The sequence below is a fragment of the Notamacropus eugenii genome, chromosome 1, assembly GCF_028372415.1.
Source record: "Notamacropus eugenii isolate mMacEug1 chromosome 1, mMacEug1.pri_v2, whole genome shotgun sequence".
NCBI lineage: Eukaryota > Metazoa > Chordata > Mammalia > Diprotodontia > Macropodidae > Notamacropus > Notamacropus eugenii.
The window spans coordinates 128,011,663-128,031,588 of NC_092872.1; the positions used below are offsets into that span (position 1 = coordinate 128,011,663).

The following is a 19,926-nucleotide window of genomic DNA, read 5'->3' on the forward strand; positions in this document are numbered from 1 at the left end:
GCCCTGGGGATATAGAAAAATAGCTGTTAGGTTTTAAAGAATCAAGATAATACATCTAAGAGAACAAATTCAGATCTGTAGTTAACTTCTCTCCTTCCTTGCAAGTTTTCACAGTTGGAGGTTGGTGTAAGCTGTACTATTTGTCTACTTCCTGTGCTTGACTTAAGACCAGGTTAAATATCTGGGTTACAGACAGAAAGATCTCTTTAAAATACTAAGTGCATCTAGTTAATTTTTAAAGTGGGCTTTAAAATGTACCGTTGATCTGCTTTCTGTAGCTTGGTGCTAGCAGAAGACAGTCCCCTTTATTTGCCAGTCCTCTATCCCATTTCTTATTTATGGAGATCCAGGTTCCTCTTTCATTGCTGTCTATTAAGTGGTATGACTTTGTGTAGAAAGTTATGGTGTTCTATCCACAGTTGTCACTTAGGCATTTAGTTCTTAAAGTATAGCTGTCTACAAGGGTCATCTAGGTCTTCTGGAACATTAATGTTAACATGTCTATAATTTTATATGTCCTCCAATAAACCCCTATTCTTATGCTTCCTTGAGGAGTAGAGGCAACCCTGGGCCATCGAAGGCTGTACCAAGCACAAGTTCTGACAGGTCCTCCAGGCTGTAATTTTTTTAAAATTACAGAACCAGTAACAGATTAAATGCTTCTTGCCTGGTTAAGTTCAAAGAGATTCATCCCTCGAAAACTGGCTAGCAATTCATGGGGTCATAGATGGAGAACTAGAAGGGACTTTAGAGGCCTTTTAGGTCAACCCTCACATTTTACAGATAAGGAAACTAAGGCTGAAAAGGGTGAAGTGATTTAATCAGGGTCATTTAATTGGCTGAGCTGGAATTAGAACATAGGTCTTCTGATTCCACATCCATCATTCTTTTCCATGGCACCTCACTTGTGATAAAGGGTGTGTGTGTGTGTGTGTGTGTGTGTGTGTGTGTGTGTGTGTGTGTCTATTCTGTGTTGGGGGAATCAGGCATCCATACTTTGAATTAAAAATTGCAGAAATTTGACATATTAAAATATGTTTCTCTTACTTAAAAAGTGATTTATTTGTCTTATCCTTCTATCAAAGTGTTGTCAACAAAAATCCTAATCCTCATTAATTCTGGGGAGTATTTCTATAGTGACAGACTGATGAATGGCCCCAAGATTCTGTCTTTGCATAGTCTGTGGTCTGAATTTTAGAACAACTGCAATAGCTTAGACAAAGGTCAGCTCAGGCTGTGAGAGCTCAGTGCTCATCTTTATGTTAAACCCATGTGCCCTGAATTCCTTCGAGGTGAACTCTCGTCTGAAAGAGCGATGACCATAGATTGGCCACCAGGGGCAGGAGAGAGAAAACACCTATTTTAGTTCTATCCCAGTGTCTCTCAGATGGGATCCAGCCAGGGTTCTGAAATTGTCAGAAAAACAAAAACAAACAAAAGATCTCTCTGAAAACAAAGGTTAACAGTGTATGTTATTTCAGTAGAATACGGCATTCGATTTTTGGGGGGATGTCATTTGCCTAGATGCGGGACTGCCTGCAGACAAAAAGATAAATCAGTGTTCTCTGGTCTCTGCCATCTCTCTATGCCAAGTGTCTGTGATCCCAAGGAACCTTATGAACCTCAGAGACCAGCTGCTTATTAGAGCAGGGAAAGTGCCATGAATTTGGCAGACGGAGCTAAGTATCTTCTTAAGTTTAAGTCTCTGAGTGTTTGTGTAGGGGTGAATTGTGGAGGTTGAGGACTGGTCAGGGACTTATAAAAGCATTCTCTATAGTTGAAAATAACCTTCATCACAGTGCCTCAACACTTTCTGGGAGCAATCAATAAACATAAATCAAAATGATTTGGTTAATTTAATAGCCCTTCCTCACATTGCAAGGAGTGCGACACAAGGTTCCTGAAAATCCCACCCAAACTGGGGGACAGCTCAGTCAGCTGTTCTGGGAATTTGCCTAGATGGATCTTGTTTCAAAGGATTCCTCCTGGACCCAAAACCAACATTTTCCATGCTTTTCCATTCTGCATTCTGAAGAAACCTTTCCCCCTTTCTCTTAGAGCTCTCACTCAATCCAGGCTTTCTTCCCTTTCCTGTAACAACAGTGGTGGTAGATATGAAAACTCATAGTAATTTCCAATTCCTATCATTTGGAAACAAGCTAGAAGAAGCTCCATCTCCTCCCCCACTAGTTCTCGGGGTCAAAAGAGAGCAGATCTATTTCTCCCAAGCTCATCCAGAGGCACCAGCACCTGAAACTTGTTCAATATCCTGTAAGCTTCTTAAAGGCAGCAGGTATTAGATGGGATTGGATATCCTTCCACTGATATGCCCTTCATACCCGACCCTGCCTCATGTTAATACTCAGCTGGGAGTAGAAGGGAATGAGAATGGGAGAATTCACTACCAGCCTGCTCCAGCCTCACTTCTACTCTCTGAGAGTGGGAGTCCAGAGAGCTTCCAAAACTGAGAAGTTTCCACCAATGGTCCACATTTTCAACTTGGATATCATGGTTTGAAGGTAAATTTGGCAATTTGATAGTATTGACTCATCTCAGGAATTATTTTGACACTGTTTCATGATATAGTGTAAGCTTAAGTAGAAAGTGAACTACCGTAACAACCTTTAGAATTCTCTTTATGAGATTCAAATTTGGGCTGTAACACTGACAAAAGACCTGACAGGGTGCAAGTATCTCTTTGAAAAGACGATGGCACGAAAGAGAGATGAGTAAGTTAAAATCATACATTGTCTTGTCTCCTATTGGTTTCCTTTAGCTTTAAAAATTACTTTCTTTAATTTATGGAAAGAGTATTGGACTAAAGGCATGGGAATCTAGATTCTTATAAGTCTCAAGTTCAGACTTCTTAATTATTGCTGTACTTCCACTTGAAGAGCCCTCAAGAAATTGCTTAGGAAATGTTAATTACCACTTAAGTGCCAAGCCCCTTTGTCTTTCCTGATTTACACAGAATATTTCTACTCTGGAAGACAAATGGAAATGTTCAACTTTCTTAGTCCTGACATGTCTGTCTCAGATACAATTTCCCTTTTCTGCTTCTTTCCCACTATTAGCAAATCCCTTCAATACGTCTATGGGGAACATCAGCAGTCAAATGTTGTCCGGGTTGCTGAACACACAGCTAGTGCTTTATACTTAAAATTTGGCAGAGAAAATGATTAATTACTGAGAATTACAAAGAAAATTGGCATGGGGGAGGGAGGAGGGCACTGGAGTACATGACCTGCCATTCACTTACTTTGTGACCTTGGAAGAGTCACTTAAATTCTCTGGGCTTTACCTTCCTCATTTATAAACTGAGGGGTTGGACAAATGATGTTTATATAATCTCTTAATTTCCCTTCTCAGAACAGCCTGGCTCTATCTCCAGAGGCCAAATAGTAGTATCCATGTTTTTGGCGACCATGGTGTTCTCATACTCTTCCCACAGAAAGGATAAAACAAGACCTTCCTTATAACCATACACCCCATTGCTCTATTGGTTGAGACTCTCCTCACTTCAAGGGACTTGTCTGTAAAGGTCATGACATCAGTCTTGGAATCTCTGAGGTTGGCTTTCTCACATATAAATAATTAGGGTACCATATCCTTTCTTAGAGGAAAATGCCTTATTTTTCAGGTTTGCAGATACTTCTTGGGATTCATAACTCACCTTTCCTTAATGACCTCCCCAAATCCTGGAGTCAATTTTATTTTCCAATGGCTGGAATAAGAATCATCCTCTAAGAACTATTGGTCACAATGGGGAAGATGATCAAATTTTGGGGACAGGAGAAGCAGTTAGCCCGACGGAAGAGACTCCAGTGGAATCGAGTCCTCTTTCTTTTGGGCATGATACTTATTGGCTCCACTTACCAGTTCTTGAGGAGCCACTGGGCCCTGCCTACACTGTGGACAGCCAGGTATTCCCAGCCTGTGAAAATGGCCAGCCGGGACCTTCCTAACACTGAAACAGTAACATCAGACAGTGACCATCAGAAATCCAGTCTAGAAATGGAAGGCAGTATGCTGGATCCCCAAGTAACAGAAGACTGGGAAAAATTAACACCCTCAGCAACTGTGGCAAAGAAAAACCTAAACACATCCAGGAGAATAACGAACAACTCTACCCCAGTGACACCTAGGAAAAGGAAGAAAAATTATACCTTAACAACAGAGCAAATAGTGAAGAACTATACTCCAACCACATTCAGTACAAATATTCAGAACCCTACCTCAACTGCACCTCAAAGAACTGAGAACTACATGATGACCCCCAAGGCAACAGTGAAGAGCAATGACCCATTGACAACTAGGAAAACGGTAGGAAAGAGGCTCCTGGTAACCCCCAAAAGGACAGGGGAGAATAGCCCAGGGGCCCCCAAAAGAATAATTGAGAACACCTCAACTATTCCAAAAAGAATAGAGAACACTGTCTCACCTTCTCCAACAAAAGTAATGGAAAAAACTACTCCAACTATTCCTAGAAGAAAAAAGAAGAATACTCCAGCTGCCACCAAGAGAGTAGTGGAGAAGAACACTCCAACTTCCCCCAAAAGATTAGTGGAGACTACCCCAACTTCCCCTAAGAATACCCCAACTATCCCCAAGAAAGCAGTGGAGAACAATAGCCCAGCCACCCTCAAGAGAGTAGTGGAGATTACCCCAACTTCCCTTAAGAACACCCCAACTACCCCCAAAAGAGTAGTGGAAAAGAAGGATTCAGATACTTCTAAGAGAAGAGAAGAGGAAAATTCCCCAACTGTTCACCAAACAGTGATGAAGACAAACACTATGGCACCCAGAACAAGAGTGGAGAACAAGACTTCTCCTGGATTGAGTATCATGAATACCCCAACCAGAGCTGGAGTACTGACGCTGAGAACCTCTTCAACCAGGAGGATGATAAAGAGAACCTCTACAGCCACTCTTAGAGAAGGAACACAGGACACAACGTTAGCTACCATGGGCATCATTGCCTCTACCACCCACATCCGGCACTGTGTGTTTGTAGAACCTGTCCCAGCAGTTCCTGTCAGCCTCTCCCCTTCGACAGACATAACGTCTTTCCCTGATGAGGCTAGCCATAACTCTCCTGAAGCCCCTGAGCTATTAGACCTTCATGCCAAGGGAGAATATCCTCCAGACCTGTTCAGTGTGGAGGAGCGGAGGCAGGGCTGGGTAGTCCTACACCTCTTTGGAATGATATATGTGTTTGTGGCATTGGCCATTGTGTGTGATGAATACTTTGTCCCAGCCTTGGGGGTCATCACCAATAAGCTACAGATCTCTGAGGATGTGGCTGGAGCCACTTTCATGGCAGCTGGCGGCTCTGCTCCTGAGCTCTTCACCTCACTCATTGGTGTTTTCATCTCCCACAGTAACGTGGGCATTGGCACAATTGTGGGTTCTGCTGTGTTCAACATCCTCTTTGTAATTGGCACTTGTGCCCTATTCTCCAGAGAAGTCCTCAACCTTACCTGGTGGCCCCTATTCCGTGATGTCTCCTTTTATATCTTTGACTTGACGATGCTCATCCTCTTCTTCTTGGATAGTCTAATCACCTGGTGGGAGAGCTTAATGCTCCTCATGGCCTATGCCTTCTATGTCTTTACCATGAAGTGGAACCAACAACTTGAAGTCTGGGTTAAAGAACGACTCAATGGGAGGACGATGGCCAAGATTATGGTTGGAGCAGGCCTTAGCAAGGTAAGGACAGAATCCACAGATGGCAGGGTGAGAGAGGACTTTTTCAAAGGTTGATTCCCCCTTTTTTGAGGGCAGGAGGGATGTTCAAGGGGGGATTCTCCAGGTTTGTGAAGTAATCTGACCGATTATGAGAATCAGGATAGAAAGAACGGACTGGTCAAGCATTGCACCAGGAACCAGTTCCAAGTGGTAAGTTCTCCAGTAGGAAAGGGAGAGGTTGTATGAGTTCATGTTAAATACACCCAGGAGAATAGTGAATAACTCTTCTCACAGATTCAGACCATTTCCAACCCAAGCAAAGGCATTTATTGGGAATTATGCTTCTCAGAAAGCGGGCTGAGCTCAAAAAAGGAACCAGGAGCTTGTCAGAGCAAGACGGGGATTTTTATAGAGCAAAAGATACAATTACATCATTACAGAATGCGTGGATATTAAAATATAGGAGGGGTTTGTTAAGGGATTAGCCAATGTGAGAGGGGTCCCAGCCTTGGTGGAACTGTGCATGCAATTACCCACAATGCATACAGAAAAAACTCATGGTAGGAGGCATGTATGTATGATAATGATATTATAATAAGTCTCTCTACAGCATAAGTTCACCTAAAGGACAGCTTTTGCTATTAATGCACAGGAACCTACTTAAGGAAGGTCTCTTCTATTATTTGGGGCCCGTAACCTGCTTGGGCATCCTGGTGGTGCTGCTTTCTGATTGGCCGGCTATTATGATCCTGTCTTAAGACTAGATGGATGTGGTTGACACACCTGCTGTTCTAGTGAGCCATGAGTTCTTATGAGGAAATTGAGATATTGGGGGTGGAGGCAGCGGCTAGATTGGGGCTGGGGTCCTGTGGTGTGGTTAAAGCCAGATTGTGTGGTCAGACCAGGACATGCCTGCTTATTCAGTGAGGCCCATAAGGAAGTTAGAATACTGGGGCTGGGGGCAGTTTTATTAGGATTCCATCACTGTGAAGTTGTGTGGGTGGGGTTTCCCATCCACTTTCCTTTATCTAAGCCTCAGGATATGCAGAGGATGATGTGAAATATTTGAATAAGAAAATGTAAGGGAATTTTATTGTAGTACTCAGTATCTACATGAGTACACTGGTGTGCATTAGTTAAACCCCAAACAGCACAAGTTTATTTGGTAGCTTTCTTTAAATACTAAGGGAGTCAAATAATAAGGGAGCGGGAAATTTAGACATTTGAACTGATTTGTCAGTCTATGAGATGATCCAATAGGGAAATCTTCCAATTTTAGTAGCCTTCCTTGGGTACCTCCCTTCTGATAGGTTGTATCAGTCCCAAAGATGAATGGAAATCTTTGCAACATTGGGTGAGTAATGACTAAAATGGAAATCTAGAACTCTGCTAAAACAGCTGCCCATGAAGTAAAGAGAGGAGTCCTGGAACCAAATGTACATCATTCCATGGAAAAAAGCATTCTGAGCATTCTTAGTTCACAAATGGCCATTAGGCTGTTGTTTGGGGAAAGAAAGGAGAAGAAAGAGGGCAAGGGCTCTTTTTTCAAGTCCCTTTCTTCACAATTAAAGAGTGGGAAGGCAGAGAGAAGTCTTCTCTTTGAGTCTAGGTTCAAATCCTGCCTGTCACTTACTAACTCTCTGACTTTGGCCAAGTCATTTACTCTCTAGGGGCCTTAGTTTCCTCACCTAAAAAATAAAGGAGAATAAACTAGAAGGCCTCTACATTACCTTCTGGTTCTAAATTTGTGATCGTCTGGCTAAGTCCAAGGGCAATAAGTCATTACTGAGTACCCAATGTGTTCTGAGGGGGACAGACATAATTCTCATCCTTCTCTTTGGGAGTTAACAATCTAGGTAGACGAAAACAACACAAGATAATACATGTTGGAAACCTGGAGTGTTGGTAGTTTAGACAATGAGTATTTCAGGGAGGGATAAATTCCTGCCCTGTATTTTAGTGTCCCTCCATGGGAGTGGTCCCTAGCGATCATTATCTAAGGCAGCTCTCATTCCAAAATTATAAGAGATGGAGAAGCTGTGGGTTGAGTGGGGGGGTTGGTGTTTGTGATTTCTTTATATCAGCATATTCATTAGGAAAATAAACTAAAATTGTGGATATAGACTCAGAGGATTTTGAGCAAAACTTTATATTCTGTTTCTGGAAAATGTGAACCAAGAGGAGGAACAGCTCCCAACCCACCCATCTCAGGTTCCTAGAGATGGGTCTGATATTGGCAAATGCTGTGGATATAAAGGGTAGAAGGATTTAGCTACTTAATCTGAAGTAGCTGATTCCAGGACTGTCTTGGCCAAACTGTGCAGGAGATACTGCCTCCCTAATTTCTTCAGTGGGGAAGGAGCACTGACTTTAAAGACCTGAATTCTAGCCCCAACTTTGCTCGTGAGACTCTATCTCTGGGTCATAGTTTTAACATCTGTAAAATAAAAGGACCTTACTAGATGATTTCCAAAGTCCTTTCCAGCCCTAACACTGTATTTTAAGTAAGTAACAAAGGAAAGTTTCAAGGCAGAGATATAAGCAACAAAAGAAATAGATTGTTTTCAACTACTTTAATAGCAGCTAATTTGCGTGACAAGCTAATGTGCTTATTATCAATATGTTCTCTGTTAGTGAAGGTCTACCAGGATCTCTGTTAGAATCACAGGGTACTGGAAGTGGCAGGGAGTGTATAGATAACCTAGGCCCAAAACTGCATGTTATAGAATAATGAAATGAGGTCCAGGGAAGTTAACTCTTATCCAAGTTCACCCAGAGAATTAGTGGCTGACTTTAGACTGGAAAGTCTCCTGATTCCCAGTTCAGTGATCTTTCCATGGTAGCAAATAATTTCTGGCAGTGCAGTGATAACAGTTAAGAATTCCATTCTGTATTTTAGAGCAGTAAAGCTTCATTTCTTCTTTTTTAAAAAAATCTTTGATTAGGATTATTCACCAGTTCATGCTGGATCTGGATCACTCTTGGATCACTCCAAGACAGGATCTGCTGACAGATTTTCAAAACCTTTTTTTCCACCAAATAGGTGGATTTTGTCTGCTTAGCTACAATGCTGAACAGATTTTCCCCTCCACCCCAACCAAAAAGTAGAGCAATTGTCTTTCTTAGACCTTCTTGTGACCTGAATTTCAGTGACCAAGACCTCCTCTGATTTGGCTAGACAGTGTAACTATTCACCCAGGTTTTTTTACCTAGTCCAAGGGCAGATTATTCTCTTCTGAATTTATAAAGTGACACTTTGAAGATCTCACACTTTATTTTAGGTAAGTCATGTCAGTCATGTACAGTCATGGTTTAAAAGAGTCTAATGCAAAACTCTAGCCCTCTTTCCCATAAATTGTTTAGCTTTTACTATTAAAATGAACAGATCCCTTTCCCAAAATGCCTTTTTTCATGAAAGGGTGCACATTTGATTACTGGGCTGCACCCTTCACTTAGTGCACTGGTAGATATCTAATAGGGCAACTTTGTCCCTGTCCTTCCCACACAAGGTGATGAGGGAGAGGACTCAAGGAAGACTGATTTGTCTCACTTATTTTAATTAACTTTGGCCTAAAAAATGATTAACTTAGAAGAGACATGGGAGTTGGTAGGGAAGGGGGAGAGAGGACAGCAAGGTCAGGGAGAGAGAAACATGGCAAGGGAGGTGAGTCCAAGAGGTGAAGTTTGCAATAAAGGATCCTTGAGAATTTGAAGCATTAGAAAGTCAACTCTAGGGGCAGCTAGGTGGCACAGTGGATAGAGCACCAGCTCTAAAGTCAGGAGGACCTGAACTTAGCTTCCTGGCTACATGCCAGTCAATATTTGTTGTGTCCCAAAGATATACTCTTGGGTTTCTTCACTTAGTTTTTGCCAATAATTGATCAGAGGATAGAAAGGAAAAGTTGTGGTGGCCATGGTAGAGAGAGAAGGTGAGTGGTCAGTGTTTGTGTATAGGTGGGTATGATACCAAAACTACTCACTTGGGGATACACTCCTTTCTAAATGAATATGCCAGACGTGTCCAAGTGTGAATAAATAGGAGCTGTTCAGCTGAGATCTCAGTGTGTTTCAGGTGGGGGTTTTAGAGTTATCAATCTGAGTTATTTTCTGCATTGTACAGTTGAAAGAACCCTAGGCTGAGAGAGACCTCCATGAGATTTGAGTTCTAGCCTCAGCTTCGCTGCCAATCAGCTGAGTGATTTCATTCATTATTCATTCAACAAGCACTTATTAAGTACCTACTGTGTGCAGAACACTCTGCTTTGCTGGAGGAGATACTAATACTTCAAGTTTTTTTTGTTTGTTTGTTTGTTTGAAACTAGGGCTGTAGAATAGAAATCCAGTTCTGGAGGTAGAAAAGGCAAGGATGAATCCAAGAGCACATAAGGCAAAAGGCCAAGCCAGATTAGTGTTAAGGCTTTTTTTTTTTTTTAAAGAGCTAGTAGTCAAGGGATTGAGATAGAAGCAAAAGGCTGGTTGTAGGAATAGAGGGGTAGAGATTCAGGTCAAAGAATCCAGTACCAAGAGCAGAGAAGGTCAAAGAGCTGACTCTCAGTCTAACTCAGCCTGTCTTCCTGAAGTCTTTTATGAAAGCTATACTGCATGCTTATCTCCACCATGTACATGATAAGTACAACGAACCTATTTGATGGTATTTTTGAGATACCATCATCCCTGACTTTTAGGAGCTTATGATAAGATTAGAGAAACAATAGTTACGCATCTGAAAAATTAAACTATAATGCAGCAGTTGTCACAAAGCAGTATAGGATAAATGCCAACCTGCCAAGACTTGCCCCAAGCCACGCAGCTAAGGCCAGATTAGAACTCAGGAGGATGAGTCTTCCTGACTCCAGGAAGATGATGCCATGACTAGTAAGTGGATTGGATTTAAATGAAGGAGGGCTGTGCAAAGTCACCAGGCTCACTTTCTCCTCTGGAGCCATCTGGTTCTGATAGTGAGGTATACATCAGGATGACTGGAGGTGGTCTCAGATGCAGCCTTTTTAAAACAAGGTGTTTCCCAGGTCTCGGTTTGACTGAGGCAATGTCCATTCAGTGATCAAGGCTAGGTAAAAAATGAGGCAAAGAGTGGCCTCTTCTATTTAGTAAAAAAAAAAAAACCTATCTGAGAGGGAAAGACTCTTTGGCTAAAAACAGAAATAATTTTGCATTATTATTAGTTATTATTAATATGAATGAAAAGAACAGTAAACAAAACAATTCGCTTAACAGAAAGTACTTTTGCATTAACTCAGAAGACAGCTTTGATGAGTCAGAAAAACAGATGACTAGTTTTACCTTTGGCAAAATGTTGCTTATTATGTCCATCTGAAGTCAGGAATCAACTCTCCAAAAGCTTTATAGAGTGGCCCTACATAATTCTGTATATTGGGGCAGAATCTACTAGACTGGAAATACTTCTCCTTCTGCCTTCCCCTCTGACTTAATAAATTCATTGTGTCATGGACTGAAGAAAACTAGGAAACAATGCTCCAGAAAGTCAAGTTCAGGTGTTGCCCAACTTTCTCAGTTTGGTTATCTTCATGCTGTTTCATCAGAATCTTGTTTTAAGACTATCAGTAGTCAAGGGGTCCAAGTCAAAAATCCCTAGGTTACCATTCCATCTGATGTCATAGAAGTGGAAGAGAGAGTATAATGGGATATATAATGATTAATTGGGGCACAAATTGGGGGTCAACAAAGGAGACCCTGAGACATGTCAGTACTGTAGAAAATAGTAGAAGTTACATTCTTTATGTATCCAAAAAAATTTGCCAAATATTTATTATAATAATGAAAGGCATGAAAACACTTTGAAAAGTTCAAAGCATTCTACAAATGTCAGATATCATGATTAATGAATGTTATATGATAAGCACAATTAACCTATTAGATGATATTCTTGAGATAGGATCATCCCTGATCTCCAGGAGCTTATAATATGATTAGAGAGTCAATAGTTGCCCATATGAAAAATCAAATAGAAATGCAGCAGCTATCCCAAGGCAATATAGGATAAATGCCAACTGCAAGTTACAGACAATAAGTACTCCAGGAAGGTGTGGGTCCTTCCAGCTGGGTTGGTACAGGGAGTCTTTGAGGTGGAGATAGGAGCTAGAAATTGGATAGGCAGAGAAGAAGGAGGAATGACCCCCAATGGAGCAGGAGAGAGGGATAGTGTAAATAAAGGTTCAGAGATGAGAAGAACATGGTTTGCTGGAGATCATGGACTAGACCAGTAAAGGCCTAATGGGCAATATTGAGAAAAAAGTAAGGGAATGGGAGGAGAGAAGGAAAACAAAAGAAATTTACATGATAAATTTATGAAAAGGAATAACAAGTTGTAAACAATAAATTTGTAGTTTCATATGTAATCATCTTCTTATTGTTCTTCTATGTTATGGGAATGTTTGTTTTATTTCACAAATTAAAAATAAAATAAGTTAAAAAAATTTAAAAAGGAAATGAGTAGGCTGGGCCCAGATTATGGAGGGTCTTAAATATCAATCTAAGGGGTTTAGACCCATTTAGATCATTTCTAAAACTGGATTAATTCCTGGATATAAATGAGAAATACTTTATCATATTCCAACAGTCAGATAAATGGCAAGGCCTTGGGCAGCGTCCACTGAGCGCGCAGAATGCTGGTGGGTGTGATGGGCTGGGGGCTGTTACTGCTGTGACATTCTTGTGACTCCCGTCCCTGTTTATAGACAGGCAATGGGGACATCCCTGTGGATGATCTGGAAGATAGCAAGAAAGCAAAGGTAGGTGCTACCTGGGTCTGACATGGTGGGGGAAGCCCAGGGTTGGGGCGGGGGCACTTTTGGGACTGGGAGTTCAGAGATCTTCATTCTAGTCCCAGCTCTGCAACTAGACTAGCTGTGTGACTCTGGGCAAGAAGACGTTACTATTTATATGGTACTTAAGGTTTTTCAAAGCTCTTGATGTATCTTATTTCATTTGATCCCCACCATAGCCCTGTGAAGTAGGTGCTGTTAGCCTCATACCCATTTTACAGATGAGGAAACTGAGGTTCTGAGAAGTTAAGTGATTTGCAGGATCACCCCATCAGAATAATCATAGTATTCAGGGAGTGTCTTGACTTCCACTACCCTATGTTGCCTCATGAAAGCAAGTCGTCAATATCCTCTCAACTTAGTTTCTTCATTTGTAAAACAAGGGGGTTGGACTACATGATATCTGAGGTCCTTTCCAGCTTTAACACTATGAGCTAAGAGTCTAATGTTATATGAAGCATTGAAAGAAGAGAGATCCATGAGGTCCAAATGAAAAGCAAATACACTGATAATGGGAGGTAAGATGGGTACTCCTGGATGGGCATTCAGGATTTCTGAAAACTGTAACTGCGCCTTAAGCTCTTTGACAACCAGTTTGTCTTAGGGTTCTCTCTGGAATTTGGGGGTGGGTTTTATAGGGTAAAAATCTGAGTATGGTGCCACAGAGATTTTCCAAGAGAGATCCTATGGGGTGTACCCATAGACACATAGCCACTATTTCCTCTTCTCTCTCTCTCCTTCTCTTCCTCCCAAATCCAGAGAAAATCCCTAACCCCTGCCTCAGTGACTTTGGGAGGTTATTAAAGCTAGAAGATGCATTAACAGCCTGGGTGATCTGTACTGTAGCCACTAGAGGGCAAGATGGCCTCAAATGTAGAGTGGTGTTTGTGTGTGTGTGTGTGTGTGTGTGTGTGTGTGTGTGTGTGTGTGTGTGTGTGTGTGTGTGTGTGCGTGCACGCGCACAAGCACACATACACACCCATGTTGTGTACATGCACAGGTATGTGTATGTTTATTGCTATGGGGGGGGGCATGGTCATGTGAGTGCATCCAACATCAGTGCCTGTTTCTGGGTGTATTTGCATGCACTGATCTCTTTCCAGAGTAGGGGAAGTTCCTAAATCACCAGAATTTCTCTGGTCACCAAGTAAACCAGCCTCAGGGCAGTAGGGAGTTGTGGGATGGGGTTTGTTGTTCAGGTGCTAATCCAGTTGGGACCGGAGTCCTCCACGATGCCTCCTCCTGATCTGAAGTGGGTGCTGTGGTGTTTCCCCTTGCTCAGCTCCCGTCCTTTCTGACCCGAGGAAGCAGTGCAGCCTCGCTACACAACAGCACCATTCGCAGCACCATCTACCAGCTCATGCTGCACACCTTGGACCCCCTAGGGGAAGGTAAGTAAGTTTCTGAAAACCAGCTGGGAGCCTGGACCAGACAATACCCTCGCCTCCTACGGCTGGAGAACTGGGCAAGAGACAGAGACAGAGGTGAAAGGAGTCAGAGACAGAGACAAAGAGAGGAAGAAGCTCATATAGAAAGACAAGGTAATCAATAGACTCATATTACAGAGAGGTTAAGAAAAATCAGGACTGAGAAAGGGACATTGACTGTCATTGGGGTAACTTTGGAGAGGGTAGTTTGAGCTGAATGATGAGGATGTAGGGGATTTAGAAAAGAGTGATGGTCAGGAAATGGAGGCATTGAGATGGCTTTCTCAAGTTGTTTAGTTCAGAATAGGAGACATATAGAACAAAAGCTAACAGAGCTGGTCAGATCAAGCGCGGGTTTTTTAAGAATAGAGGAAAGATGAGTATGTTTTTAAGTAATAAAGAAAGAAGTAGTAGAAAAAGATTGAAGATAAGAGAAAGAGGGGAGATGATAGTGGGGACAATCTGCTAGAGAAGCTGGGATGGGCTAGGGATCAAAGGTGCATATAGAAGAGTTTACCTTGACAAGAAGGGCCACTTCTTTACCGGAGACTGTGGGAGTGTGGGAGGAGATAGTGGAGGAAGATGTTTGAATGAGATGAGATGAGATGAGGAAGCAGGGCAAAGGAGGAGCTCCCAGCTAACAGACTCAATTTTTCCAGTGAAGTATGGGGCAGTATTTGCTTCACTATCCACCTTCAAGATAGCAATGATTAGAAATTTATGAAGGGAAGAGATATCTTGGTCCAACTGGACCTTTTGTGTTCCCCCAATTCTCCCTGTTATCAGCCTTTGCTCATGGTTATGCTGGAATGCTTTCTAAGTAGCGTGTATGGAGCAAAGTCCTTCTGATCACAGCAAGCAAAAAAAAAGGAGGGCCATTTTGCAGATTAGGAAACTAAGACTTAACAAAGGCATTCTTTTAACAAAGCAAGCCATTCATTCCTCTCTTAATTCTGCTAGGTAAGATAGAAACAGCATTATTTTACATTCCCATTTTATAGATGAAGAAACTTCATCTATAAAAGAAATTTATACCTAGATTTAATTGAAGAAATTTGACCTAGGTTAAATTGTTTAACCTAGGTTAAATGCCAAGGGTCAAAGATCATATCTGATTCCCAGCAGAAATGAGACTAGCACCTTGCAGCCCTAGGTCTCCCTCCAAAGCAGTCCACCTACAATAATAACAATAACATTAACAGGCATTTATATAGCACTATGTGCCCCACACTGTGTTAAGCACTTTACAAATATCTTGTTTGATTCTCACAATAACACTGGGAGGAAGGTTTCCTATCTCCTTCAACTCACAGAGTCTAGAGCCTATTCCATACGGATGAAAAATCCTTTCCTTTCTTTAAAGGTGAAGACAATTCCTATTTTTCTACCAAGAAATCTGCTTCAGCTATGGATTTCATCTTTCCTATGTATTTTACTCCCAATTCAGAAGCAAGAAAGGAACATGTCTCTCAGAGATAGGAGTGGGGGTTGGGGTAGGAGAGGAAAATTATTTTTAAAAGGCTGCTAACATCCTAATAGAAGCAGAAAGTAACTGGGCTCCCTTCCCCTTCTGGGGCTTAATCAAGAAGCTTGTGCCAAGCACTACTCTACATCCTGGGGATACAAAGCAGACAAAAAAAGGTTTGTCTGCCCTCAGTTTCCCAAAATGCAAAATAATCCTTCCTTGGCTCCTGAGGTCAGAAGGATATTGTTACAGACCATTTAGAAATGGAGACCAATAATCAACAATGAGTGGTTAGAGCATGGCGGTAGGATGAGAGAAGAGGAGTGAATGTGAGGCGTTGTACAGAGAACAGGAGATGCTGAGGACTGAGCTCAGGGAAGAGATCCAGAATGTCATTTTTCGCTTTCTCCATCTCTGATTCTTCAGCTCTAACCCAAAGCTTGGTGTGGGGGGAGAGGGGGCACAGCTGTGATTTCTCCTCCGAGCTGAGTCTTCAGGTAGATAGGTATAGATGACAGTGCTGTGTGACAAGGCTGACTCGCCTGAGCCGCATCACCTTCGCAGGGCGACGGACAGCTCAGGAAGGAAGAGCGGCCGCCCAGCAAAAGTCGCTCTCTCGAGCGCGCTGCAAACTAGCTATAATTTATGCCCAGGCCCGACTGCCAAGTGCAGTCAGGGCGATCGCCATCGACACCCGAACCGAAAATCTCCAGTGAAGTGCTCCAAGGGAAAAACAAAGGGATCGTTGTGGCCTCCCAGTGATTTGCAGGGGAAGCTCACAGCCCCTTAGAGAAACTATAAAGGGCGCATTTTCCGCTGGGTCTCTCTCCGAGTCGTGCCAACCAGATGTTTACTTTCCTCTGGGGCCTCTCCACAGCTGGATTCCTAATGTCCGCAGCTGATATTTAGGGGGCACTGGCGAAGGCGATATTCCGCCGCTGTTGAGTCTCAGAGACCTGAAAAGTGTCTACTAATTTAAGGTGTTGTGGGTCAAGGGAAAGAAGGATGACTTTGAAGTTGCTAGGATTTGAGTTCAATCCCACCCCTGCCCCATACTTACTTATGTAAGGAAGTTAAGTGTTACTTAACATCTCGAGGCCTCAGTTTCCACATCTATAAAATAAGAGGGTTGGACTCAATTACCTCTAAGGTCCTTTCCTCTAAGGTCCTGTATTCCCACCGTACCTTCCTTCTGCCTCCACCAGCCATAATCATTCATTATTAATCAGCTGACAGGCTAGGAGCTAGGGCTACAAATGTAGAAATGAGATCATCCCTAGCCACAAGGAGATCATATTCTACTAGGGGAAGTATTCACAGATAAATGAACCAAAGATTTTTTGTTTTGGACTGGACCAATCATTTTACCAGGGTAGAGAGTACCCTGTGAGGTGCTCCTCTATGTCTAGTGTCCCTTCTGTAATAACTCATATTCTTAGAAAGTGCCTAGGGCACTTTCTGAAAAACTTAAGCAACACGTCCAGGTCACACAGTCAGCATGTGTTCAAGGAAGCACTTAAACACACGTCATTCCAATTCAGAGGCCAGGCCTGTACATCAGAGTGGTGGTTCTTAACCTGGATTCTATGAATTTGTAAAATTTTAATAATCACATCTTAATATGTTTTCTTTGTGACTCTGTGTATCTTAACTTAAAACCTTATTCTGAGAAAGGGTCCAAAGACTTCATCAGACTACCTGCCAAAGTGGGCCACGACACAAAAAAGATTAAGAATCATTGGGATTTACCATGATGGAGAGATATACAAAATAAGTGCTAATAACTGGGGGAACCAGGAAAGGCTCCTTGAAGGAAAAAGCCCTTGGGATGAGCCTGGAAGAGAGACTTGAAGTTCCAAGAGGCAGAGCTGAAAAGGGAGAGCTTTCAAGGGATAGAGGACAGTCTGAGCAAAGGTAAAGAGGATGGGATTTGGTAAGTGGGCAATACCAAGGAAGCCAGTTGGACTGGGCCATTGAACCTGTGAGTAGAACATGTGTAGGAGAATAGTGTGTAACCAGTCTGGAAAGACGGAAAGAATGGAGACAGATTGGGAAGTTTTAAATGCCAAATGGAGGCGTTTATATTTTATCTTAGAGGCAAGGGTGTGTCACTGAGGATAGACAGTGAACAGAAAAGTGACCTAGCCAGACCTGGGACTATCCATTTGGCACCGGTGTAGAGCAGTGATGTCAAACTAAAATAGAAATGGGGGACCCTAGTCCATACATAAGGATCCCTGTGGGACCACATATTGACTTAGAAAACTACATGTTAACATTTTCTGTGTCCTATTGTTGTTATTTATTTTGCTAAATATTTCTTAATTACATTAATTACATTTTAATTAGGCTTCACTTGGAAATGTTGCAGGCCTATGGGCTGGTGTTTGACAGCTCTGATGTAGAAGGTGGGTTGGAGAGGGAAGAGGCTGGATACACAAGACCAATTAGAAGATTGTCACAGTAGTCCGGGAGAGAGGAAATGAGGACTTGGATTCAGGCAGTTGTGGCATGAGTACAAAGAAGGGAGAGATGTAGAGGTAGTGGAATCAGTAAGACTTGGCAATAGATTGGATATGTGGGGGTGGAGGAAACTGATGAATCAGGGATAATGCCTAGATTACAAATTTGAGTGTCTGAAAACAGGGTTGCCTCTAACAGAAATAAGAAAGTTAGGAGGAGCTGATACTGGAAGAATGATAATGAGCTCTGTTTTGTGCAGATAGCGTTCAAGATGCCTTTGGCACATCCAGGTAGAAATATCAAACAGACAATTGGAGACAGGGGACTAGAACTCAGACAAACAATCAGGGCTGGGAGTGTAAATTTTGGAATCAATTTATAGAACTGGTAGGTGGGGACTGAAGAGATCAGCAAGATAGAGAGAACCGAGAGAAGAGAAGACACAAGACTGACAGTATATCTGGGCTCAGGGGCAGGATAGGAACCTACAAGGAGACTGAGAATGAGAGAAAGAGAATCGAGAGCAGAGCAACAAAAACAATGGGAAGAGGAGAGGGATAGTCAGTGGTATCCAGGAGGGGGGAGTTGATGGTATCAAACACTGCAGAGACATCAAGAAAAAGGACTGAGAAAAAGTCGTTTGATGTTGCAATAAAGAGATCCTTGTGATCCTTGAGAAAACCATTTCAGCTGAGTGATGGGAGTAGAAGCCAGACGGCAAAAGGTTGAGAAGTAAGTAGAGTTGAGAAAATGGAAACTACAAGTGTAGACATGAGTTTATTGGTAAAAAGAAGGAGAAATAGGACCATACTTCGAGGAGATGGTAGGGTCAAGTGAAGTTTTTTTAAGTAATATTATTTTTAATAATTGAGGTACTCAGCTGGATCAATGGAAAGAGTGCTGGGTTTGTAGTCAGGAAGACCTGAATTCAAATCCAACCTCAGACACTCACTAGCTGTGTGACCCTGAGCAAGTGACTTAAAACTTCTGTTTGCCTTAATCCACAGGAGGAGGAAATGACAAACCACTCTAGCATCTTTTTTTTTTAATTTATTAATTTTTTTAATGTTCTACAATCACTACCAAAAAGCTTAGATTTTTACCCCCCTGCCTACCCCCCACCACTCCCCTCCCTCCCCAAGATGCCATACAGTTCTATATAGGATCTACATATACTTTCCTACTGAACATGTTTTCACTATAGTCCTGCTGTATAGACGAACTAAAATAAATGGAAGAAATCATATAACAAATCAAAACATAATACACACACACATACACACATACAAACATGATCTGCTACATTCTGCAAATGAATTCCATAGTTCTTTCTCTGAGTGTGGAAGGCATTTTGCCTTAGAAAACCATTGGGAATTATTATTATTATTTTAAGTTCTTGTGTTATTATGAAGTTCCAAGTCTACCAGAAAAAAACTCTTGCACACTGTGGTTGTTGCTGTGCACAAACACTCTAGTATCTTTGCCAAGAAAATCCCACACAGGCTCATGAAGAGTCAAATGCTATTGAACAACTGAACAACAAAATTTTTAATAACGACTATTGGAATTTTGATTAGAAAGGGGCATATCAGTTCTGGGGTTTTTAAAAACACATTGTATTATAGGAAACAATCTGGTTTCAGAAACTAGTTGGGATAATTCTTGATTTGATATAGGTCAAAGAAACATACCAAAAAGGGGTGTGTGGTGAGGTACTTATATATAATACAGGTTGCTATTCTAATAACTCAACTTAAAATGCCTTTCTGTTCTCCTAGCTCATAATCCCTGCTTTTACCTTCATTGAGTAAAGTTTTTAAATATGAGAGAGATCTGGGCACATTTGTAGGCAGCATAGAAAAAGCCCATGGTTAAGGAGAGGATAAAAATTAGGGAAGAGAAGGGATGATGGAAGGGATCAAGTTCCTGCAGGAGACAGGAGGAGTTGAGATCAAGGGCCCAGGGTATTCTCGTCTTGAGGGTAAAGGTAGTGTCTGAACTCTGAACTTTCTAAATGTCACAGGAAATCAAGCCTCTCAGATCCCTCACCAAAACCTCCTCCTTCTGTCCTTCTTTTCCC

The 19,926-nt window shown here is 42.0% G+C and overlaps 1 protein-coding gene across 1 annotated transcript in view; it reads left to right on the forward strand.

The window, feature by feature from the left end:
- Positions 1 to 3,762: 3,762 nt before the first annotated feature.
- The window catches only part of SLC24A1 (solute carrier family 24 member 1), a 39,228-nt gene continuing 23,064 nt past the window's right edge, over positions 3,763 to 19,926 (forward strand). Inside the window, exons 1-5 of the mRNA XM_072616050.1 lie at positions 3,763 to 5,709; positions 12,405 to 12,458; positions 13,774 to 13,882; positions 15,948 to 16,095; positions 17,733 to 17,791. Coding sequence (XP_072472151.1) covers positions 3,763 to 5,709; positions 12,405 to 12,458; positions 13,774 to 13,882; positions 15,948 to 16,095; positions 17,733 to 17,791 — 2,317 coding nt within the window. The remainder of the gene's footprint in view (positions 5,710 to 12,404; positions 12,459 to 13,773; positions 13,883 to 15,947; positions 16,096 to 17,732; positions 17,792 to 19,926) is intronic.